General features: G+C 41.0%; 1 protein-coding gene across 15 annotated transcripts in view; it reads left to right on the forward strand.

Annotated features, from left to right (window-relative positions):
- The window catches only part of ptprfa (protein tyrosine phosphatase receptor type Fa), an 888,655-nt gene that overhangs the window by 781,035 nt on the left and 81,035 nt on the right, over nt 1-26,585 (forward strand). For 14 of the 15 annotated variants that reach the window (XM_078169090.1, XM_078169094.1, XM_078169095.1 and 11 more), the window contains one exon: nt 20,046-20,331. The exons of the other annotated variant lie outside the window; for it this stretch is intronic. In XM_078169090.1, the coding sequence (XP_078025216.1) occupies nt 20,046-20,331 (286 nt within the window). The remainder of the gene's footprint in view (nt 1-20,045; nt 20,332-26,585) is intronic. 15 annotated transcript variants of the gene reach the window in all.

Raw genomic sequence — 26,585 nt, forward strand, 5'->3', positions numbered from 1 at the left:
CACATCTTGGGCTCCCTCCACAATGGTTGATTAACATGTACATTAAGAAAGGGGCAGTAAGCCCGCACACTGCAGGGCTCCTATTTAGTGAGATTTATTTCACCTAGTAGTGAGGATGTTTTGAACCACCATTCTGACACACATCGTGGTCATGACAGCTGGGGCTCAATCATCTGGTTTGCTCTATTCTATTCTATTAAAGAAGTCCTTGCGATAGCAGCTCCGTCCTGGTGGCACTCCAGGCCATGTTCTCAACCCTTGTGCTATTTTATAATTGTCATGTTTTCAGTCTGTCTGCAGTTCAGTGGTATGCACACTGATCAGTTCTGGTAATCACAGTTCCCAGTCGCAAATGGTCTAATGTAATTCGAGCTGTCTTTCACAGTTATATCCATCACAGATTCACCATTCACATTGTCATCCATGAATCGGGCCCGGAACATGCCTCAATCCCTGTCATACAGAGCAGTATGCAGGGCAGCCTCTAATCAGTCCGATCTTTTCCCGTTTTCACGCATTTTAAGGACATGCAAAGTAGTCGTTAACTCATTTGAGCTCAGCAAGTAGCTGTGTGATCGCCCTGTCATGCACATGGCATCATTGAGGTATGACGCTCTGTTCGTATTTAGCAGTGATCCAGAGCATCATTCGTTGACTGCCTACAGGGGCAATGCAGCCGGTCAGTATACTCTCGAAGATGCCCATGCAGTCTCTAATCCTTTTAGTGACACTCGTCCAGTTCAGTGGTAGGTCTTTTATCATAGGACCCACTACATCTAATTGGGCAATAATCCTGATCCACTTATGTTGAGATAGATGCATCTAGCATTGCATTTCCCACTCAGTGTTGGTAATATCTATTAAGGCTGAGCAATATAGGGAGGAAGAAAATAAATAAATGAATAAATAAATAAATTCATATCTCTTTATTTACAAGGTGACTGGCAATACACCATAATTATTTCGATATCTTCAGTTGCAAGTTGAGCCACGTTCGAGATGTCACAAGCAATAAATTTTTTTTTAAAAAAGTGATCAAAATAACATACAAAGACAGGGATCCTATCCTCTTTTGAAAACATGCAGCAGCACAATGTTACTCCTCACACTAGTCAGCAGCGGGGCCCCTTGGAGTGATGCTAAGCAAGACTGGTTCAAGGCACACCTGAAACATGCGTTGGATATGGCTAAGTGGCGATGATTTCAAATGCAAGCACACAATCAGCTTCACTATCACTCGCAGCATTCACAGACATAGCTTGTCTTTTCTGGACACATTTTCCCCACAAATGCATCAAGCTAATGTTTTAGCACAAGCTATGGCATTTTCAATTGCATAAAATAGCCTTGCGGCTAGCAGACTCTCCCCAACTCACGCTAAACCAGGGCCAACAGCAACACTTAACTATGTCAATTTTACAGAATAAAACCAGTAGCATGGCCAACTGACCTTTTTCAAGCTGTTCTGGCCATTGGTGACCCTATATCAATCATCATAAATCCCAACTGCCACGATAATTGCCAGGGCAGTTGAGCGGGTAGCAGAGTACCCACTGGTTTTTGGGGGGAGCTAGGTATGGCTCCATTTTAGCACTGTTTCATAAATCAAATTTCTGCTCCCCAAATTCTCACTAAGTCATTCATATAGCTGGTGGTGGTCTTTTGTAGTTTTCTCATCTGCTACCTTAAATCAAATCTCAGTTATGGTTTGTCCTATTGCCCACCTTCATATTCGATGGAGCCACAGTCAGCCATTTGCCATTTCTGTTTGGTTATCATATTGCTATTGCATCATTGCTAACCTGAAATTTGCTTGCTGTTCAGTCCTATTTTCCTTGCACTCATTTATATGATTCCAATTCCGTCTGCCTCAGTTCGGTTAGGATGGCTGTCATTTATCACACGTTCCCACAACACCCATGTTCTACATGATCTCATGCCGTTTGCTCAGTCATCCGTGGTTCTCTAACTACATGCTGCATGCACGAACACCCGCTCATCCGCTAATTGCTCACCTCTATCGTTTTATAATCCTCAATCATGCATCTTTCATGAATATTCCATTTTGGTTACCTAATCACAATTTCTATCTGCTGATTCTCTATCTGCTGGTCCTGGGACATATTTTGCTGTACTCATTTATTCAAGTTGACCGTGAATTAATACAGTTCTACTGGTTCATTTCCATTTACCTTGCTTGCCTTATGTTGCTCACTCATTTACATGGTCTTTGGGACCTCACGCAAATGCACAATCACGGTTTGTGGGACCTCATGCTGTATGCACTAACAACCTAGGTCTTCGGACCTCATGCAAATGCCCCATCATGGTCCGTGGGACCTCATGCTGTATGCTCTAACACCCCAAGTCTTCGGGACCTCATGCAAATGCCCCATCATGGTCTGTGGGACCTCATGCTGTATGCTCTAACACCATAGACTGTATAAAATAATGGACGTAGTCACTGTGACGTCATCCATCCGTTTCTGAAGAGTGGATTTGAAGCTCAAAATACTCTGCTCTGGACGTCGCCATCTTGGCAGTGCCTGACTCTGCCCAACTCCCGGACAATCAAAAATGGGCAAAGAGGCGGGCCGAAGGAAGCCTGGTTGCTTAAACACGCCCACCTCACTCGGCGCTGCTAAGTTAGCTAAGGCTAACAAGCTAGGCTAAGAAGCTACAAGGCTAAGAAGCTACGCTACTTTGGCTAGCCCTGTGGTGTTGTCTGCTCCCGCTTGGTGCCAGCTCCCCTGCAGCTCCCTCACGAAACTTGAGGTAAGTTGAGTTTAGCTGAAACTAACGTTATACAACAAACCTTGAAACAATGATTCAGCTGTTATCTTAAAAAAAAAAAACACTTCAACTTTTTTTTAAATATATAACGCTAATTTTTTATTACACTCATTCTACTTTCATATGCACAGTGTGGATCACTGGTGACAGCTATGTCCGGCGTGGTGTCCAGAGAGCTGCAGAGACCTTGGGAATCACCCTCAGCATGCCAGGCGTCCGTGTCTGCTGGTTTGGCTGGTGTGGACTGCAGTGGAGAGGCCTTTTCTCCTTCTTTTCCCACTCCCTGCGAGGAAGAGCAGCACCAGATGTCCTCATCATCCACTGTGGCGGCAGTGACATGAGGAAGGTCAGCAGTGTCAAGCTGGTCAGCATGATGAAGGAGGACCTGCACCAGCTTCACCTCCAGCATCCTGGCATTAAGATAATATTTTCTTCATTGGCCCAAAGGTGCAGGTGGGAGGCTGGTGGCAATCCAGCAAAGATTGATAAGGCCAAGAAATGTGTTTGCAGTTAGAAATTATATGTTTTTAAGTAAATTAGTTAATTGTCTTAAAGACCACTTCCAAACACAGTGAACTGCTTACTGTTGGCGGTGTCACTGCTTTTGAATTTGGCCTTTAGGACACATTTTGTTAGGCCTGATCATAGCCCAGGCTGTCAAGGCTAATGTTGAGTTTTTGATATTCATCTATAACTTGTTTAAAATTTCAATAAATTCTATTCATATTTGAACTCCTTTTGTCTTTGTTACTGACTGAATGTTGTATTTCACAATCAAATCTGACTGTAAATTGAAAGGCCAAAGAAATCATACACTACAGATAAAACATAAAGCATTAATGTTTAACATTGTCACTGACAACAAATTAAGCAGTCCATTTCTGTGTGGGCCTGATTATTTTAACTTTGTACTTGAAGATAACTAAGCACCTTACACCCAGCAGCAGAGCCTGAGAAGATTTTGGAGAGTAACCTTTGTTTGCTGCTCTGTTAGAAGTCTAGTTTTAACACAGAAGAATGTGACTGGATGAAAGGGCTCACAGTGAAAAACAAAGAATTCGCTGGACACAATAGTTTTGAAGCCCCCAAGGAGGTATCACTTCTTGCTATGTTGCCAACTCTGAGAGGGTCTTCCTCAGGCAAAGGTATTGTGACTTTTTTGTAGTGAGGCAAACAGAAAGATAATCAGCCAATTATGTGTTGTTTTTTCTAGCCTCACTATATAAGCCTCAATACCGAGCAATACCCACAGAACCTTCTCATATGTCACAACGTCACAAATAAATAATATCTCCTACGGGGCTTAAAACTATTCAGTGTGCAGATATTTCCTTGTTTTTCACTAAAGGAGAAGAGTTTCTCAGTGAATTTTCTTCATTTGTCTTAAAGAAATGTTAAAACAAAACCAGCACATAACATCAGCTTTTCATTTTTTTTACATTCTGCTAAGACAAATGCAAACTTGGGTAAATGTTAAGACATAAATGAAAACATTAAGATGCCATTAATAACGATTATATTTTGTTAATGGTTTAAATCACCACTATATTTCCAGTCATCACAGGAAACTGATGAATGGCAGCTTTCAGAAAATTTGCTTTTACTCTAAAGTAAATTTTGTCTGATCCATTTTATATAGCAAAAGTTATAACCATTACACAAACAGTTTAACAAAATTAAGTCAAACCTTGCATTCATGAAATCATCACTATTAAAAGGTTACAAAAAGTACACATGAAATAAATGAAAAGATTTATAACAGTACTTATAAACCTATGGATTAGGACCCAGTGTCATAATTTGCAAAATCTTAATTTCTTGTGAGACAGCCTCTTTACTGTGGGGTAAATATCACATTGGTCGAGGCGTTGTAACTTTCCTCAAGTGTCCTACATGAGAGAAAGATGACAGGTTAAAAACACAGGTAGAAAACATTGACAACAGCCTGTCTTGATTAAAAGCCCACTCACCACCAAAATGATCTTATTGCTGAGTAAGTGGCTGTCATTCATAAAATAGTTCTGTGTTTATGTTCTGTAGATATTCGACTTTATATTTGAATGTGATTTTAAATTTAACTGTACTATCAAGACAATTGGAGTATGAATGTACAGTATGCAATTCATCCACATTAAAATAATTGTTGCTATCAAAAGGAAACTGAACTGTTATCAAAGCTCACTGCCACTGTGGAATCATGCTATGTTTGGCTGTCTCATTATGAGAATATTTTTTTCCATTGGTTCTTCACAGACTGTGTGTGGGGAAAAAGGTAGTAATTCTCACTTTGATAAAGGGTCTTTGCATAAAAGGCACTAAAATGTTAAAGTCGGTAAATACATGTCATGTTCCTTGATTGATAAAATCTTCATTTGGCCTTTTGCATCATGGGAACACTAAACTGCACTGGTGTGTCAGTAATTTCACCTTATCAGGAATAGTACGGAGCAAGCTGTGCCCTAATCGAGTACTTAGTAATGTATGACAATTAGTAATTTATGTTATGCATTTAAATGTATTATGGAAAGTAATTCATCATTTTAAACTAATAAGTTTCTTGACTCTTTGTGAGGTACTGTATAAAAAAAGGTGTCTTTATCCTGGAGTCAGTGCTGAAGTGATGACTCTCAAAGTGTTCACTGCACAGATGGGAAGTCTTGTTCGGACTCCATTTCTGTCTCCTCGTGTTGAGTGTCCACTGGTCCAGTCTCTCTGGGTCACCTAGAGGAAAACTTTGCACAGGCAAATAGATATTAAAAGTAATATATGTGTTAACTACCTACTTCACAGACACCTTTACATGCAAACAATACAACTTAAATTACTTCAGTGTTCAACAGATCATAATCAATTTATTTTAGCAAAACAAAAAGGTGGTGGCCATCACAGTCCCCATATTCTGTCTGTGCATTATCTATTGTTGTGTAACTACAGGCCTGTATCATACACTAATCTTCTTAATATTTTATATGTGACAGTCAAATGTCACATTAGTTTTTTTTAATTACGTTACACACCTTATTGTAATTTCACACAGTTCGCCACTTTTTAATTTACATAACGTTACACAAGTATAGCCTTAATGTTACGTTAACGTTACAGTGCTCATATGATAACGTTAACATTGCAACACGTTAGCTAACTAACGCGGTGGACCTTTATTTTCAAACCTCACACAGCCTCAGTCTTTCGTTCAAAATATTCTCTCCCTAAATGCCTACATCCTAACACTTCTCTGTCAGGCTCTGACTTCGATGCATCCTCGGACTGGCGTCTTGCTCGAAGGCTAACCGTTAGCTGGCTGGTTAGCTAGTTAACGAGCTAAGCTTGTGTAGTATCGTGTTGTCTGTGGCTCTGTAACTTGATGTGGATGTTGCTGCTGTGATACAGGTCGCACTTGAAAATGAGACCTCCGGTATCAACGTGATTTTACATGTATTAAATAAAGGCTTAATAATACAACAATAAGCTGACAAGCTAGGTGGTGACCGCAGACACCGATACACGCTGCTGACAAGCTAGGTGGTGACCGTAGTGACCGCAGACACCAATACCCGCTAATTAGTGCTAACATATAAACATAAATAAAATAATACTAGAATTTATGAATTTCACTTACCGAAAAACCTGGAGCACAGACTTCTTGGATGGTCTGTTGGTATAATTAATCGAACAGCAAGCCATATTACTCCAATATTTGCCTGAAAAAATATCCAAAAGGCACAAACACGGCTGAGAGGACAGGTTCAATGCCTTGAACATGGGCACGAATTGGCTGAGTTGACGCCGAGCAGACGGCCAAGTCTGAGCTCAGCTCCGCCGAGCTCCGCACAGCAGAGCCAGCGGCTAGTTAGCATGCTAGTCTATGGTAATTGGGAATTGACTCACTTCCGGAGCCAGCCTCAAGTGGACAGTCAGTGAACTGCAGTTTTTGGCACTTCCGCATTGGTCTCACTCATCTCCCTCGGAGGTTGGGGCTTGTCTAACACCCATGGTTTTCGGGACCTCATGCAAATGCCCCATCATGGTCTGTGGACCTCATGCTGTATACTCTAACACCCCTGGGCCCATATTCCTAAAGATTCTGAGAATCCTCTCAGAGAGCTCCTAACTTAGCCTAAAGTCTTAGCTTAGGAGTGATTTCAGAACATTCTTAGAGAACTCAAGGAGAGCAAGGAATGGACAGAAACTCTTATCTTAGTGAGGAGGTGTGGTTGACCCCGTTGCTAGGTATGAGTCATCATTTCAAAAGATGTGATTGGTTGATCCTAAAAGCTAGATAAAAATACACTTGTGGTGATAATGGGAATAGAATGGACCATCAAATCAATAGACTTAATCATAGAATCTAATCTCTATGAAGACTGTATAATTATAAATAGTATTTTACATAAAAAGAAAATCTCTGTTAAATAAATAGCAAGCTATACTTTAAAATTATCCTACAAAATGTGTGAAAACTCAGGCCCACTTGCACAGTATTCACATGGTGATAGATATATTTATTTGCTTACATTCATCTGCTGGTAATTTTTGCACTTCATCCATTTGGTATTAACGAGGGTAAAATGGCTCAGCTTTCATCAGTTTCTGTGATTGCTAACCGGCATATAAGAAGCAGTGTTGGTTGGCATTCAAATCTTCCACAAACCGAACAGCAATGGAGAAGAAAAGAAGTAGGAAACCCAACTGGACAGAGGAACAGTGTTTGCTTCTGGCTCAATTGGTCAATGAGAATAAAAGTGTTTTGAGAGGTAGATTTGGCCCCAGTGTCACACTACGATTCTAACTAAAATTCTTTAGGAATACCTTTTATCTTTACCAGAATCTATTCTTAACTTTGAGGGGAAATTCTTAGAAAACATCATGGGTCTCATTCATGAAAAGTGAGTAAATCTGTGTGTAGATTTGCACATAAAAGCCTACTCTACTAAAAACCTACTCCGGATTCAGGAACGCCGCGGGAAACTCAGATTTGATCGTAAACACGTGTGTATGATCATGAATGCCAATCCATCGTAAAGTGACAGTGCGCTCCCGGTAATCAGCAATTAGCATAAATCCCCGCCCATAAATAGCCAATGACCACTATATAAGGAGGTGTAGGTGCATCCAGTCGACCTGTCAGTCATGGCGCAAAGAAAGAAAGAGAGAGAAAGAAAAAAGAATTTTTCCGAAGCGAAGATCAAAATAATTTTGGGTGAAGTGGACTTAAGAAAAAACATTTTGTTTTCTTCAGTTAGTAGTGGTGTGACAGGGACAGGCAAAGTGAAGGCCTGGAGGGAGGTAACAGATGCTGTTAATGTTGTCTCCGTACAAAGAACCATGTCAGAGGTGAAGCATAAATGGTTTGATATGAAACTGGAGGCAAAGAAACGCATAAGCACACACAAAAAAAATACAGCGGTCACCAAACAAACGGAAGATTCATTTGTGGGGTTTTGAATGAAGTGGGAACGGGAAATCAGAGATGGGTTGTGCGTAATGGATAAACTCAAAATCAGTGATGGCTGTCGGAATGTAGAGCTATTTAACATTTATTTTAACAAATGATGCGGATAACATATAGCCTACAGCAGTTTGTATGCATCGTCTTCAAATTATTTAAATCTTAATAGCCTAAAGCTCTGTTTTATACAACGTAAATTTAACATTTTTCAAATCAGATTTATTCACTCAAATGATCAAAAAGCCACAAAAGAAAAACCAAAAAAAACCCCAAAACCTTTGTTGTCTCAAATAATTCTTTCAGCTGGCGTGTGCTCCTTCGTGGCTCCACCACCTGCTGCTCCCGCTGCCCCTGCTGAACCCAGGCACCGAGGCCGAAGAGGCTGTGATCCGGTTGTCCTTAAGGATATTTTTATTATCATCATTCAACATGTAGAAAGAACATGTAATCTACTGAGTCGATTTACATAGATAATTCACAATCATGAACCAAAGGCATCTGTGTATTGTGTACATAACAGAGCGCAATACGAATTAAAATTGTAATTTCCAATAGTGAAAAGCAATATTTATGTGCTTTACTAAATTTACACAAGCACTATGAGTGGTCAGGAGCAGGAGTAGATTTTGTTAGTAGCTACGAAAAGATCAGAGCTACTAAAATATTGATGAATGCGGACATGCACGTAAATTTCCGTCTTTAGTTTACACACAAATTCCTTCTGCTCGTTTCATGAATGAGACCTCATGATTCTAAGAATTTTCTTAGAATTTGGCCACTGGGAGCAACTCTTTGCACGAAGAATCTTTAGGAATACGGCCCCTGGTCTTCGGGACCTCATGCAAATGCCCCATCATGGTCTGTGGGACCTCATGCAACACTTAATTTTCTTTGGTCGTGCAACCATTAATTTCTGTTTGTCATGCGGACATAGTTTATGTTTGGTCATCGGACCTTATTTTTAATTTATCCATTTTAATTAAGTTGGTCTTCCGACCTTAGTTTTTGTTTGGACAGTGACCTTTTATTTTGTTGGTCTTCCGACCTTTTATTTTGATCTACTGATGGTCTTTAGGACCCCAGTTTGTGCACCCAGGTCTACGGGACCTCATGCTCATACATGGTAATTTCTTTTCGTCCAACGGGCCATAATTTCTGTTTGGCAATGATGACTTTAAATTTTTTTTTTTGGTCGCTGGACCTTATTTTACTTTCACCATTTTGTTTGAGTTGGTCTTATGATCTTAGTTTTCATTCGGTCTTATGACATTTTATTTATGTTTGGTCCTTACTAACCTTTTATTATTTTCTACACATATAGGCCCAGGTCACTAGCACCTCGCACCAGTCACGTTAATCTCAGTTTGGTCATCAGACCCTTAATTTCTGTTGCTGTCATGCTGAAAATCACTGACTTTAATTTATGTTTTGCCGGACCTTTGCTGTTTTTTGTTTTTTTTTTGCATTATATTAAGTTGGTCTTCTGACCTTAATTTCTGTTTGGTCTTACAATCTTTCATTTCCGTTGGTCCTCGTTGACCTTTTATTTTGTTCAACACATAGACACCCATGGCCTCCAGAATCATGCCCCTTCTCAGCCTCCCTTCCGCCATATTACCCTTATCCTTTGCCACAGCCATTTCACCCTTGGCTCCATTTCGGTGGTTAGACCGCAACAAACCTCCCACTGCCACTTTCCTTTTCAATGCTTATCTCACATCTCTCATTTACTAGATAGCAACTCCCCATTTGTCGTCCCAGTCTCATCCCAACCATACGTTCTCATTAAGGTGAAATTACCCCATTCAGGAATTATGCAGGCTATCCAGTCTGCTCATTCATATTTCACTGCCTCCTCGTTTCAGTTTGTTCATGTTTTTTTTTTCTTTTTTTGCAATGCATTCCCTCCTAATTCTTCTTTGCTGTTTTGTTAGAAGCCTGTTGCCTCCTGGTAAGGTAAGAATTGTCTCACGTCAAACGGTTTGTCGTACCTCTCACTCTTTACACTGTTTTGGGGGGTTCCCTAATTGGCTACGGATCCATCACCCTCCTTATAGCTCACCATCTCGAAGGGGTCTGATCACCAAAGACTTTTCACATTTTCATTCTCATGTGCACTTGTCAATAAAAATGTTCTTTTCCAAAACTAAAAACCAGTCTCTCCTGATTGAAATGAAGCTCAGCATAAGTTCAATCAGGAAGACCTTTCTGTGCTCATTCATTCACAATTCTCCCTCTCCCACTCCCACTGAGTGGAGTTTTCTGACAGAGTGCTGTCCAGAGTTCCTTATTTTCATAAACGATATAGCTCATTTTCACCGTTTGTACAGTACACACACAACACACACTGTAAATAAAGACAAATGTTGCGTTATTGAGTTTGTACCCTGTTTAGTGTTGCCAGGTAGTTCGTTTGTTCATTGACTCACAAAGCTGTAGTTGTGTTGTGTGTGTGCAGTTGGTATGACAGGTTCACAGACCATTTTCTGCAAAAGGAGCGAAGGGCAGAATTCATATAATAAATGTGTGTTTCAGTAATATTTGAGAGTGTTCAGAGAATGTTGCTATATAGCACTGTTTGTTACCTTGGCCAGTGTTAAAGGGGCAAAAAGCGAAATCGTTTCACCGCTAGGTTTGCTGTTGTGCACTGCCTGTAGACCAAAACAAAGTGTGTCATGAGCCACTCCTCCCTCTACCTCTGCTCTACACCGGGACGATAGGAGACGGGTTGAAATAAACCGAAATTTGCCTTTAACCCATCCCGGTGTTTCCGCCACAGCGTCCACTTCACACAGCTTCACTCAGCTGCCCGATAAACCCGCTGCTTCTTCCCACTTTAACCTGAAGTGATGTTTTAACCTAGGCTAAAAACATCGCTCTCACTCACGGAGAAGAGTAGGAACGTTAGCGTTAGCTCCCGGTGTTAGCACTAGCCGGGATCCGAGTTGTCTAGAGCCCGCCAGGCTGCCCGCCTGGCTCACGGGCTGCTCAAGCTCCGGACATTAAAGGGAAATTTCGGTTTATTTCAACCCGTCTCCTATCGTCCTAAATTTGTTTCAAGTGACTAGTGACATAGAAATAATAGTTAGCATGTTAGCCGTTAGCCTAGATACAGCCGTAGCGTCAGACCTGTTAAAACTTAATTGAACGGGCATCCATTCAAGTGCAAAGTTAGTCCACTAAACAAGCTTTTTCTCCACAAAGACCGCCTCATATCGTTAGGATAAATGTCAGAGAACATATAGAAAATGACATGTAAACGTGTTGTCTTACCTTACTGGTGTGGTGCCATGTTTGTTGTTTACCATTTAGCTAAGGCTGCAACTGGTCCCATTCCTTGCAACAGAGGTATTCCTCTTCTGTGGGCAATGGGGTACAGCATTCACAGGTAATGTTACACCACCAATATCCAGAGCTAAAGCCTTCCAGCAGCCATTCCTCCTCTGTCGTCGGTATTAAGTGGGAGAGGCAAGCGGATCTGTGGGGCCGCTGACTGAAGTGGAGCCTGAGGAGGAAGCACCGGTTAGCCCTGGTTTCGTTCCGCTCTCTGCCATTTCATTTCGAAAATATGCGCTGCCATTGTTCACTGGCTGTAGCCTTTTATAGGGAGGGAGGACCAAGGGCTCTGAGAAGGGGGGGGGGGGGGGGATTCACATGAACGTACATGAACGCGCAGCCGGACCGGCTTGTAAACAATGGGCTGGAGATCAACACAGAGAGATGGTGTGTGAGGTCATGCTATACTCCAGATGAAATTACACCTCTAGTTCATACATAGCAATTTTTTAATTCCTTCAATCTAGAAATGATGAATTTCGCTTATTGCTCCTTTAAGGTGCTGCTCCTTTCAGGGAAACTTATTCTGAGAGAAAATCAGCTCTGGTGGTGTAGACACAGTTCAGGTGTTTAAACCCATCTGAAAATCTTTGAGGTGTGTTTTGCTGTGGTTCTATGGCATGAGTGTGGTTCAAAAATGGCTTCAATTAAATGTTACTTTCATAAGTTACTGCCTCTCTACAGTATCCCCTTTTTGAAAGACCAGCAGCCGCCACTGTTGCACAGTTATTGTGTGATACCACCTGAGTTGCCAGACCGAGCTGAATGTACCTCACATGCCAAAATTTTAATGAAGTTATAACCCGGTTGGGTGGAAACAGCACAAAGTGTGTACGCTTCTTGTGAGTAACATACAAGACTTTAACAGTTGTCATTATCAAATTGTTTTCTAATTTTTTTGTGTGTGTGGTTTTAATCAAATCAAATCAACTTTATTTATATGGCACTTTTCATACAACAGTAACACAAAGTGCCTCACAGAGGTTAAAAACAACAAAGATTCAAAACAGAAAACAAAAAGAAAAGAGAAAACCCAACCCTCCCACCCCACATAGAGATACGTAAATATACATATACATATACGTGCACACACACACACACACACACACACACAAGCTATCACTAAAGAGACATGGCCTAGCACTGAGACCCAAGGCAAGGAAAAAGCCACCTCTGGGGGCCGTCCACACCGAGAGGGCCCATGGTCCACGGCCACAGGGAGCGCTGCCATAGAGACACCCCGACCCGGGCAGACATGAGGCCCCACACCGAGGTGCAGTGCCCTACAGCCACCCAGGTCAGAGCGGTCTCCCGATGGGGGTGCCGTCATGAGGTATAAAAAGAACCAAATAAACAAAAAGCTATTTAGCTCATAAAATTGAGTTAGTAGCTCGGTAAGAATGATCTAAAACAGAGACATAAAATGCATCAAAACTAAAACCTATAGGCTAACTAAAATAACAAAAGATAAAGGTTAAATGAGATCAGAATGTGAAAAGAGGAAGGGTAAGAATATAAAAAATAAATAAAAAATAGATAATAGATGGATAAATCGGTTATAAAAGGAATTTAAAATAGATAAATAAAGAGATCAGTTAAAAGCCTGATTAAAAAGATGAGTCTTGAGCCTCTTTTTAAAAACATCAACAGTCTCTGCAGCTCTGATGTTCTCCAGCAGGCTGTTCCACAATCGGGGGCCATAATAATTAAATGCTGCCTCCCCGTGTGTTTTAGTCCTAACTTGTGGTATGGTTAAAAGGCCGGTGCTGGAGGACCTCAGGGTCCGCGAGGGTTGATATGGTAAAAGCAGGTCAGATAAATAAGTAGGCCCAAGACCCTTAAGACATTTAAAAACTAATAAAAGAACCTTAAAATCGATCCTGAAGCACACAGGGAGCCAATGCAGCAATTTTAAAACTGGTGTAATGTGCTCCCGCCCTCTGGTCCTCGTCAGCACTCGTGCAGCTGAATTCTGTAATAATTGTAGATTTGAGATACTCTTTTTGGGAAGACCAGACAGCAGGGCATTACAATAATCTAACCTACAGGAGATAAAAGCATGCATCAGCACCTCCGTGCTGGCCTGAGAGAGAAACGGGCGGACTCTGGCTATATTCTTAAGGTGGTAGAAACCTGCCTTTGTTATGTTTTTAATATGTGGAATAAAACAGAGCTCAGAGTCAAAAATCACACCCAGATTTTTTACAGATTGTGTTGGTTTAAAATCCTGTAGTTTTGGTAAAAGTTTCTCTCTCTTGCCTTCAGGACCTGTTTTGTCCTGGTTGAGCTGCAGGAAATTCACTGCCATCCATGACGTGATATCTAAAATACAGTTAAAAAGGGCATCAATTGGCCCTGTGTCATCAGGAGACACAGCGATGTACAGTTGCGTATCATCAGCATAACTATGAAAGCTGATGCTCAGTCTATTTAATAAAACGTGATGGTCTACTGTATCGAAGGCGGCGGTTAGATCCAGTAGTACCAAGACTGTGAGTTTATGGTTATCTAAATTGCACCTGATATCGTTTAAAATCTTTAAAAGGGCTGTCTCGGTACTGTGGTTCATCCTAAAACCAGACTGATACTTCTCTAAAGTGTTATTTGTATTTAAAAAATCATTTATTTGGTTAAAAACCAGTTTTTCTAAAATTTTTCTTAAAAATGGTAAGTTGGATACAGGTCGATAATTATTAAAAATGTTGGGGTCTAAATTGTTCTTCTTCAGAAGGGGCTTCACCACCGCCGTTTTCAAGGAGGCTGGGAAGACACCAGTCTGAAGAGAGCAATTCACCATGTACAGTAGCTGTTCCTCAAAGAATCCATAAAATGTTTTAAAAAATGGTGTGGGACTTGGGTCTGAAGGGCAGGTTGTGGGCTTTACTTGGGAGAAAACTCGACCAAGTGTCCTTGCATCAACCAGGGCAAAACTCTCCAGTGTTTCCTCAGGTAAAAGCAATGATACAGGTGTGTCGACAGTTAAAATCTGTTGAGATAAGAGACTGGATCTGATGTTATTGATTTTACTTCTGAAGTGGTCTGCAAAGTCCTCACAAAGGGCATTGGTTGTTGTCTTAGGTGATCTGTTAAAATTACTGTTTGTTAAAATATCAATTGTGGAGAAGAGGAATTTGGGATTGTTTTTATTGTCAGAGATTAGTTTTTTGAAGTGGGAAATTCTTGCCTGTTTGACTGCGTTATTGTAGGTTTTGAGATGTTGACGTAATATTTCGTAGTGGACTGTTAGGTTTGATTTTCTCCATCTTCTCTCAGCACTCCTGCAATATCTTTTCAGTTGTTTGATTTCCTGATTTCTCCATGGGGGTGTAGGTTTTTCTTCTAATTGTTTTGATTAAAAGTGGAGCCACTGAATCCAGCGTTGACTTGAGTTTGTTGTTAAAACTGTCCACATAAAATCACAGGGTGCTTGTAAAATCTCTGCAGGAGTGCTCTGTAAAATCTGGATAAAATTTGCGGCCACTTCAGAAGTTAGGTAGCGTTTCCTCACTGTTCTCACCGGGGCCTCCTGTTGGTTAAAACTGGTGATGTTAAAAAACACACAAAAGTGGTCGGACACAGCCAGATCCACAACAGAGGACACACCCACGGACAGGCCATAGGTTATGACCAGGTCCAGGGTGTGCCCTCTGCTGTGGGTCGGCTGCGTGATATGTTGTTTAAAATCCAAACAGTTTAAGAGGTTTAAAAATTCTCTGGATACTGGGTCCGAGGTGTTGTCAATGTGTAGATTAAAATCACCAGTTATTAAAATCTTGTTGTAGGTGGAGTGAATGATTAATAATAATTCAGAGAAATCACTGATAAAAGAAGTGGAGTACTGGGGTGGTCTGTAAACCGCTATGCAAAGGATGGGAGGGCTGCTAAAAACAAAGGCATGATGCTCAAATGATGTGTAACTGTTAAAAGAAACTTCATATGAGGACATTGTGGTTTTTGTTATTGATGCAGTTCCGCCTCCTCTTTTACCTCCCCTAATAGAATATAAAAAGTTAAAATTTGGTGGGGAAGCCTCGGTGAGAACAAAAGGTGCGTCGGTGCCAAGCCATGTCTCTGTGAGGAGAATACTGTCAAGGTTATTGTCTAAAATTAAATCATTTATGATAAAAGATTTGTTTAAAAGGGAGCGCACGTTCAGCACTGCCATTTTAATGTTTGTGCTGAACGTGCGCTCTTCATGACTTTTCAAATGGATGTTAAAAAAACAGTTAGGTCTAAAAACATTCCTGAGTTTCAACTTTCTAAGTGTAATGATAGTTTTTATGGAGTGAATGTCCTGTGTTTCCGGTTGCAGAGAAGGTGCTACCAAGGGAGAAGTGTGTGTGGTGCAATGTGTAGTGGAGGAGGGTGGAGGTGGGTGAGCAGTGAGTCAGGAGGTGGCTGTGGTGCAGGATCGGATGGTCAGGTCAATGTTGACTGATAAAAGCCGTGATCCCTCCTGGTTTGGGTGGAGGCCGTCCCGTTTAACCCTGTAAAACCCAAATATAGAAAAACGCAAAAAAAAAAAAAAAAATTCAACCATTCAGATGTTGTTGTAGGAGGCCTTTGGGGCTGAAAATGGAGTGTTTTTACAGAAATGTTGTAATATTGCACCATTGGGCTTAATGGGGAGCAGAATCTCCTGTATTTCCACTCATTGTCTGAACAACAGTACAGAACTAAGGATTCATTTGCAGGGTTTTGCTTTTCCCAAACCAGTATATAACATGAATAATAATCTCAGTCATGTTGTTATGAAGAGTCAGTTATTCCAACAACAAGAACTTTGACATTTATTTACATTATTTACAGTGATAGTCCCAGAAGCAGATTGTCCTCTGAAAAACAGAGGCAGACATCCAAGCCAGTCTCACAGCATCACACTTGCTTTGGGTATTAGTATACCCTTTACTGCAATGTCTGCAGCGTCCTCTCTTCGTCTTCAGTGGAAAATGTCCAGTGAAGTCCGTGTGCACATCCACATTTATTTACAGTGATAGTCCCAGAAGCAGTTCTTGTTCTCTGAAAAACAGAGGCGGACATCACACTTGCTGCATTGATTATTAGTATACCCTTTACTGCAATGTCTGCAGCGTCCTCTCTTTGTCTTCAGTGGAAAATGTCCAGTGAGGTCCCTGCGCACATCCAGAGGGGGGTGTGCACATGATTTTTTGGAAGAGGGACCGTTTGGACTCCCATCACCTAAGGATGCTCTCTTTCCAGCATTCAAAGGGCTCCCAGCTGCTGCTTGCTTGATTGGGGCTAAAATGTCCACATTGGCTGGGCAATCAGTAGGTTCTTGGTTTTCTTTGTCCACACAGGCATCGCTATCTGATTCTTCGTCACTTGCATCAGTGTCGTCGAAATCCATGTCCACATCACTCTCTCCGTTTTGGATGATAGCATTTACATCCTGCACACTGTACCGAGGATCTCTCCTTGCTGGTGGCATTCTGAAATGGAAAAAATAAAATTGAAACAAATGTACACTGTATATACAAATAGCACACATGCTTACTAGATTCTAGATGACCAACAGGAAAGATGGGGTGGTGGGGAGAATGATTTCATTATGAAGTGTTTACACATTGCACTGAAGTAGCCTATTCACACATTTCACTGGTCACAATACTGTATGGCTGACCTATTGTAGACTGTGATTATCATCCAAATAGGAATGCATGTAGCCTCCAGTTTACAACCACACCTTACAGTCATGAACATTAACACCTGTTCCAGAACAATGCCACAAATGCACCAGGAGCATCCCCCACAACTGCTTTGACTATGAATTGATAGGAACATTTTCTTATCAATAGAGACTAAGACAAAGGGCAGACATGCACAAACAGAATTTCTTTGTTAGAAAGTCCTGCATTCTGTGATAAGGAGAAAATACTGAGTGTTGAAGGTGGTTAGAAATCATTCTAAGTAAATGAAAATGTTTAGATACGGCAATATATCTTTGCACTTTAGTTTCTAATACAATAAAATATGTGAATATGTAATCAAATATAAGGCTAAAGGCTAGAATGTGTAAATCATGTGTAGTTTAAAGTTATATTGTGAAAATTTTAATTGAAGTTCCTCTCAAGACGTTCCTCTCAAAAACAGGACTGCTTTGACTACCACTCTCACCCAACGTTGTAATATTGCAACAATTATAAAACAAGCTCTAAATAAAATGTAGGGCATATTTTCCACAATAACTACATATGTTCATGTTCTAGACACTGTAATAAACACAAAAAAAAATATTCAAAGCATTTTATTTACTTGAATCAGATGAATTCAGTCCAGTAAATCGAAGGGATGTTGCTCGATCAAAATATTGGAGGTTGTGTGACTTCTTGACCTGAGGGCGGGCCTTATATACAAATGTTGGATCCAATCGCATTGTGAGAACAAACAATAGGACCCAATGATCATGTTAATGTGGTTGAACCAAAAAAAAAAAAAAAAAAAATTAGAGGTTTTTTGGGGATAACCAAAATTGTTGTAATTCTGCAACAGTGGGTCTTACGGGGTTAAAAAGGTGGGGTCTGTTTAAAAAAGCTATAAAATTGTCCACAAAAGGGATACTTTTGGACAAGCAGTGTCCCTTCAGCCACAGGTGCAGCTGATGAAGGCGGCTGGTGGTGACGTCACCATAACGAGGTGGGGGAAGCGGGCCAGAAATAATTAGCCGCTTCCCCGTGTCCAGCAGGTGGTCCACCAGGGAGATGAAGTCCTGCTTGAGGACCTCTGACTGCTGGTTCCTGAGGTTGTTGATACCGGCCTCCAGGACCAGCGTGGAGGCTGAGCTTTGCCGTAATGTTACTTGAGTGCTGGTTGTACTGTTAATGCTGTGATTTTTTATTGATTTTTATTGATTTTTTTCAGTGAAAAACAAAACACAGACATATAAATATACGCACAAAACCGGTACATCAGACAGGGTCATCTACAGCAAAACAGAATGGCAGGTTTTGTGAAAAACAAAGGGCTGGCAGAAATCAGGCTGAAGGCTCGGATCTAGGGGCTTTAATGCACCCACAGTTCTCCATTAAAGTCCACAGTGACACAAAATACCTTCCTCTGTGAGGATTTTGTACCATATGTTTAGAGGGGTTACGATCCAATTACTTAGTTTATCTACCGGTAAGTACTTTTTCAAGAGGGTTTTGTCTCCCAACACAGATGGGAGAGGTTCACATATAAAATGTTGTTCTAACTCCTTCCATTTTGCATCACACTCCGGATCACACCAACCAACCAGGAAGCGCAGCTGTGCCGCTCTGTAATAATCTTCCAAACAGGGTAGGGCCCTTCCGCCTTTATCTCTGGGCAACTGTAGTGTCTGAAATCTAATCCGTGGTCTTTGTTTTGCCCAGATAAAAGTAGATATCATCCTATTCCATTCATTAAATTGCTTTGGTGGTATCTCACTTGGTAACGACTGGAAGAGATACAGGAGACGGGGTAGCACGTTCATCTTAATTATGTCTATCCGGTTGTACATATTTTCGGTAATAAGGACCAGCAGCTTAAGTCTGCCTTGATGTCAGCTGTTATAGAAGTGTAACTGTGGTCATAAATGGTAGTTAAATCTTTCGGTATTTGTACTCCAAGGTATTTAATTATACTATCTGCCAGATTAAATTTACATGTTCTATAAATGTTTTCATGTGGTTTCAGATTAAAGGTTAGAGTTTGGGTTTTATGTAGATTAAGTTTATAACCAGAGTATGAGCCAAATTCTTCAAGTAGATGCAGTTAATGTTGTGACTTTAAGTATAAGTTGACTGTATGCATTTTGTTTGAATACGGACCAGCCTGGAAATCCAGACCCAAATCTAGAAAGATTTAGGGTGTGGCTATGAGTAATGAAAATGGCCCAACTCGAGGGGCGGCACCAAGCATGCATTTGAAAATATCACTGCACGCAATTGGATAACACTACGACCAATCAGAACAATACACGGTGTGACGTATCCAGAGCGCTACCAGCGGAGCTAACTGGTAGATTAGACTCTTGCCGTATCCGGTTGGCAAAACAGCAAAAACATCCTTCTTGCAAAGGAAAGATTTGAGCGCCATCTTCTGTTCCTCTTTTAGAGAAAAAAGCCAAGTCTAACTCGTTCATTGTAGCGGCCAAAGCCGTTTTGAACAACTGGTGTTCATCCGTAGCCATCTTGCAATGTTTACTGACTGATTCCGGACTTCATCGTCGCAGCGCTGTCGTCATCTGTTTAGCTCGCTTCTGGCCCCCCTTTATCAGATACACCAATGTGATTGGTGCAGCTCGGCTCCAACGGCATGGGTAATGAGTATCATTACTGATTGCCAGAGTGAGTCGCTGAGTGAATTCAAATTGTGCTCTCGTGAGAACTCTGGATTTCCAGGGTACCAGGAAGAGGGAATCCAAAAAAATGCTAAACAATATAGGCTACAATAGTATCACCCATCTTTTCCCTTTGTGCTTTGTCAGTGCTGGTGTGGGCCGAACAGGCTGCTTCATTGTGATCGAAGCAATGCTGGAGAGGATGAAACACGAAAAGTCTGTGGATATTTACGGTTATGTGACATGCATGCGAGCTCAGAGGAATTACATGGTGCAGACTGAGGATCAGTACATATTCATCCATGAGGCCCTGCTGGAGGCTGCAACATGTGGAAACACAGAAGTCCCTGCCCGAAACCTATACACCCACATCCAGAAGCTCTCCCAGATCCCTCCTGGAGAGACTGTCACCACCATGGAACTGGAGTTTAAGGTTGGTACATTTTGGTTTCTGATCCTTTTGTTTTCAGATGGAGTGTGTGGTGAGTTTGTAGAGCTTGATAGTTCATTTAGAGTGGTTTCACACTTGTCCTTTTCAGCCAGGAGGAGTCAGAATGGTGACTCAGCATTTTTTGCATATACGTGAAAACTCAAGGAGAACTCAAACCCCTCTGAAGCGAGGAGTAGTTTGGCCCACGGAAGATACTGCGCATCTCCAGATTTGGAATGTAGAATATATTAAATGGCAACAGTCTACAGCACACAGAAACGCTAAGATTTTTTTCCTCCAATTTTAAGTTCATCTGAAAGCGAGGGGCTTCATAACTGCACTGTAGTGCCACCTCAAACTAAAAAAAAAAAAAAAAACTCAGTTGATACAGGAATAATGTGAACTGAAACATGACTGAGGCCCCATCAGTGCTTAATTGACCAGAACTGAGACCTCCTTTAAATTAATTGACAATGTGAATAAAAAATAACTGAGTCACTTTTCTGTTAGTCCACTTTTTGGTGCATTTTAAGAGGACTGAGTTGGGTTTGTTTAAAAAAGACTATATGTGACAACACCCTTAAAGCAACACTCCAATCACATTACTGGCTCTGCTGTTTTTGTCACTTTGTGATGCAACATGTCATTCTGATATAAGATAGCTGTTGTAAAAAATGTTAACTAACCCATAAATTAAAAACAGAAGCGTAACCAATCTGAAGCTAACCACAAAACAATGCAAAGATTGGAAAACAGTTGTATTGTGACCAAATTTGCCCTCTCTTGTTAAGACTTGAGCAGTCTTTTTATGCTCAGGAGGGTGCTGAAACAGTCTCAACCCACTGGTTTCCAAACTGTATCTGTCATGGTTCCTCCACCCTGACGCCTAAATTTACTGCATTTTTACCAAACAGTAACTGTGGGAACAAGTTACTGAAGGAACCTGAAGCTGATTTTTTTTTTTTAAATAACATGATTAAAGAAGTATTTCACCACTGGAAAGATGGTCTTTTCATAAAACTGGGCTGTCTATGCAGTAGAGGAATGCAAATACTGTAAAACTTTAATTAAAAGCTCAGTCTCTTTTACTAGCCTGGTGTGGCTACACATTTTGACAAATAAAGGACTGTCTCAATCAGACACCAGGGGCCTCATGTACAAAGACTTGCGTGGATTTCCTACTGAAACATGGCGTACCCTTAAATCCAGAAAACGACGTACGCACAAAAACATCCAGTTGTATGGATCTCTGCATACGCATGAATCCAAGCACATTTCCTTTGTGCATCCCAATCAACATGGAATTGAGCGCACATGTTTGAGATTCCCCCCTCTGCACGATCAACAAACTAAAACAAAAGAATGAGTAAGACGGGAAAAAAAAAACTTCACAGAATGTGAATAGGAGACGCTACTCACTGAAGTGGAGGCGCGCAAAAATTTACCTTTTGGCACGTTGTCCTCTGGCATCAATACTAAACGCAAGAGGAGTGAGTGGGAGAGTGTGTATGAAGCCGCCAATGCTGTGGGGTCAGAAAAGCGTACACACGCAGAATTAAAAAAGAAGTGGTCCGACATTAAGGTGGACGTGAAGCGGAGGAGGGCTGCCCACCGCCAAAGTCAATCAATCAATCAATCAATCAATTTTATTTATAAAGCCCAATATCACAAATCACAATTTGCCTCACAGGGCTTTACAGCATACGACATCCCTCTGTCCTTATGACCCTCACAGCGGATAAGGAAAAACTCCCCCAAAAAAACCTTTTAACGGGGGGAAAAAATGGTAGAAACCTCAGGAAGAGCAACTGAGGAGGGATCCCTCTTCCAGGACGGACAGACATGCAATAGATGTTGTACAGAACAGATCAGCAAAATAAATTAGCAGTAATCTAGCTTACAACAACATTAATGAAAGCAATAATATTATAATTATAGTTCTGGCTACTGTGGTACAATATGTTGAAAGTATATATTAATATCTGACAGTATACATATGTGACAATAATCATATGTGTATAATAACAGTAGAAGTATGACTAATGATAACAGCAGCAGCAGGAGGCATCTGGCAGGACCACGGCAGCAGCACAACCACACACGTCACACTATCCAGGCACTGCTGTGATATGAGTTAACCTGAGAGACAGTGGAGCACAAATTCTCCGGAGAAGAAGCCGAGTTAGTGACATCCAGAATGGCCGAGTTAGCAAGATGCAGTAATAGGATGAGAGTGAGAGAGAGAGAGAGAGAGAGAGAGAGAGAGGGAGAGAGTGTGTGAGAGAGAGAGAGAGAGAGAGAGAGAGAAGGAGAGAAGGTGCCCGGTGTATTATAGGTGGTCCTCCGACAGACTAGGCCTAAGTCAGCCTAACTAGGGGCTGGTACAAGGCAAGCCTGAGCCAGCCCTAACTATAAGCTTTATCAAAGAGGAAAGTCTTAAGTCTAGTCTTAAATGTGGAGACGGTGTCTGCCTCCCGGACCGTAACAGGAAGATGATTCCACAGGAGAGGAGCCTGATAGCTGAAGGCTCTGGCTCCTGATCTACTTTTGGAGACTTTAGGGACCACGAGTAACCCTGCGTTCTCAGAGCGCAGTGTTCTGGTGGGATAATATGGCACTATGAGCTCTCTAAGATATGGCGGAGCTTGACCATTTAGAGCTTTATAAGTTAACAGTAGGATTTTAAATTCAATTCTGGATTTTACAGGGAGCCAGTGCAGAGAAGCTAAAACAGGAGAAATATGATCTCGTTTCTTAGTTCCTGTTAGTACACATGCTGCTGCATTCTAAATTAGCTGGAGAGTTTTTAAGGACTTACTAGAGCTACCTGATAATAGAGAGTTACAGTAATCCAGCCTTGAGGTAACAAAAGCGTGGACCAATTTTTCTGCATCTTTTCGGGTCAGGATAGGCCTAATTTTCGCAATATTACGCAGATGAAAAAATGCAGTCCGTGAGGTTTGTTTTAAATGAGAATTAAAAGACAAATCTTGATCAAATATTACTCTGAGGTTTCTTACGGTAGTGCTAGAGGCCAGAGCAATGCCATCTAGAGAAACTATGTCATCAGATAAAGAGTCTCTGAGTTGTTTGGGGCCAAGAACAATAACTTCAGTTTTGTCTGAATTTAACATCAGGAAATTGGTGCTCATCCAAGTTTTTATGTCTTTAAGACAGTTATGGAGTTTAGTTAATTGATTGCTTTCTTCTATTTTCATTGATAAATACAACTGAGTATCATCTGCATAACAATGGAAATTTATAGAGTGATTTCTAATGATGTTACCTAAAGGAAGCATATATAGAGTAAATAGGATTGGTCAGAGCACAGAACCTTGCAGAACTCCAAAACAAACTTTGGTACGTAAGGATGATTCATTATGAACGTCAACAAACTGAAAACAATCAGATAAATAAGATTTAAACCAGCTTAGTGCAGAACCTTTTAGGCCAATTAAGTGATCCAGTCTCTGCAATAGAATTTGATGGTCAATTGTGTCAAACGCCGCACTAAGATCTAATAAAACAAGTACAGAGACAAGTCCTTTGTCTGAAGCAATCAGAAGGTCATTTGTAATTTTAACTAGAGCTGTCTCAGTGCTATGATGCACTCTAAATCCTGACTGTAATTCCTCAAATAAATTATTATCATGGAGAAAATCACACAGCTGGTCTGCGACTACTTTCTCAAGGATCTTTGACAGAAAGGGAAGATTAGATATTGGTCTATAGTTGGCTAACACCTCTGGATCCAGGGTGGGCTTTTTTAGCAGAGGTTTAATTACAGCTACCTTAAAAGACTGTGGTACATAGCCTGTTAATAAGGATATATTGATCATATCTAATATATGAGTGTTAACTAAAGGAAAGACCTCCTTAAGTAGCCTAGTTGGGATGGGGTCTAAGAGACACATTGATTATTTAGATGAAGAAATCACTGCGGTCAATTCTTGAAGAGAAATTGGAGAGAAGCAATCTAAATATATATTAGGTCTTACAGCTGTGTTTGAGGTTAGATAGGTACTATCTGAGGACAGGAGGTCATGAATTTTGCCTCTAATAGTTAGAATTTTGTCATTAAAAAAGCTCATAAAATCATTACTGCTGAGGGCCAAAGGAATACAAGGCTCAATAGAGCTTTGACTCTCAGTCAGCCTGGCTACAGTGCTGAAAAGAAACCTGGGGTTATTCTTGTTTTCTTCTATTAATGCTGAGTAATAGTTTGCTCTGGCATTGCGGAGGCCCCTCTTATAAGTTTTGAGACTGTCTGTCCAGATTAAACGAGATTCTTCTAGTTTGGTCTATCACCAATTCCTTTCAAATTTTCACGATATTTGTTTTAACTTACGGGTTTGAGAGTTATACCAAGGAGCGAACTTTCTTTGCTTTTTTAACTTCTTTTTAAGAGGAGCTACAGAGTCAAGTGTTGTTCGCAGCGAGCCTACGGTGCTATCAACAAAATGATCAAAGTCGGTACAGGAAACCTCTGTTACTGAGGGACTTGGTATTGAATTTAACATCGGAGTAATCTTTTCCTTAAATTTTGCGACAGCACTATCTGATAAACATCTAGTATAGTAACTGTTGCTGAGTGGCGTGTAATCGAGTAAAAAGAAATCAAAAGTAATCAGATAATGATCCGATAGCGAGGGATTCTGTGGAAAGACTTTTAGGTTATCAATTTCAATTCCATACGTCAGAACTAGATCAAGGGTGTGGTTAAAACAATGAGTGGGTTCATGTACACCCTGACTGAAGCCAATGGATATGAAAGACTGTTTTGAAAACAATGTGCAGGAATTTGTTGTTTTATATTTTGGGCGTTTTAATAACTTTTTGTCAGGAGGGTCCACAGATGCTTCATGCAAACTTTGGTGCAAATCAGTCAAATTGCCTAAGAGGAGTTTGAAAAAGTAAGTTTTTCATTTGTCGCGATTTAGCGAATGGAAAGTTACCGCAAAAGTGGGCGTGGCTTACACAACACAATTCAGCTGAATTCAGAGAACACGTAAATAGAAGGTTTAACAATATGCGACATATTATGTGGGAGTTATTGGCCAAAAACACTTTTGCATTGAAAATAGCACCACCTGCTGGTCATTTTTGGTGTGTGAGTTACAGGGGCCAGTCTATACCACCCCTATCAATTTTATTTCCATGAGTGTTATGGTGTGGTATTAAATTAGACGGCCACCAGAGCGCCACCTAGTGGCGGATTGGTAAGTCCTTCATCAGATATCCTCAGGAGGGCATTGACAATAATTATACCAAGTTTCGTGTTAATCCGCCCAACCGATATTGAGATATAAATTACTTCAATTTAAAGAGCGCCACCTTGTGGTCATCACCCGAAATTTTGCACAGGGCCTCAGGCGCTCATGGGGAAGTGGTAATCTGAGTTTCATGTCATTCGGATACACCAATGTGGAGATACGCAGCACTTCCTGTTTAGAATGAAATCTGCAGGAAGTTGTTATTTAATAACTTGAGTATTGTTTGGACTATCGAAATTCTTTTAATAACTTTTTGTTGGGAGGGTCCACAGATGCTGTGTGCAAAGTTTCATGCCAATCAGTGAAATTGCCTGGGAGGGGTTCGAAAAAGTAGGTTTACGACATTTTGCGAATTTGCGGAAATTTGGCTATAAGGTTTTTGAATGTGCGACAAAGTATATGGGAGAAATGAGCCAAAACGCACTTTCCTTAATAATAGCGCCACCTAGTGGTGGAAATTCAGGAGGACAATAGATTATAAAATTTTTGGCCAGGTGTGACTTCTATTCCAAGTTTGGTGAGTTTTGGGATATGTTCAGGCAGTGAAAAATGCGATCATTTTAGCTGAAGAAAAAAAAAAAGAAAGCTGCAAGCACTTGTGATCGGGCACTCGCTCCCCCATGCAACCGCAGGGGTCTAAGGCATGCGGGGGCTGTGGCGCGAAGTGAGAAAGGAGAAAAAAATCAAGAGTGAAAAAACGCAATGTTTCATTCATCCACCAGGTGGTGCTACGAGCGTAACCAGATGTGGGCAGGTGCGTTCAGGGGTGGACCGTCATTACACGTTAAGTTTCGAGCAAATTGGACAACGTAAATGTATAATAGGGCATTTCCTGTTTCCACAAGGGGGCGGCATGAGCAAGATTGTCTACGAGCATATGGAGGCGTTGAGGGCGGGGCTCTTATCATGTACAGAAATTTATTTTGAAGCAGTTTGGAAGAATTATGTGGGAAAGAGAGCTACTTGAATATGCATGGCGATGCA

Source organism: Epinephelus lanceolatus, chromosome 6 (genome assembly GCF_041903045.1).
Source record: "Epinephelus lanceolatus isolate andai-2023 chromosome 6, ASM4190304v1, whole genome shotgun sequence".
NCBI lineage: Eukaryota > Metazoa > Chordata > Actinopteri > Perciformes > Serranidae > Epinephelus > Epinephelus lanceolatus.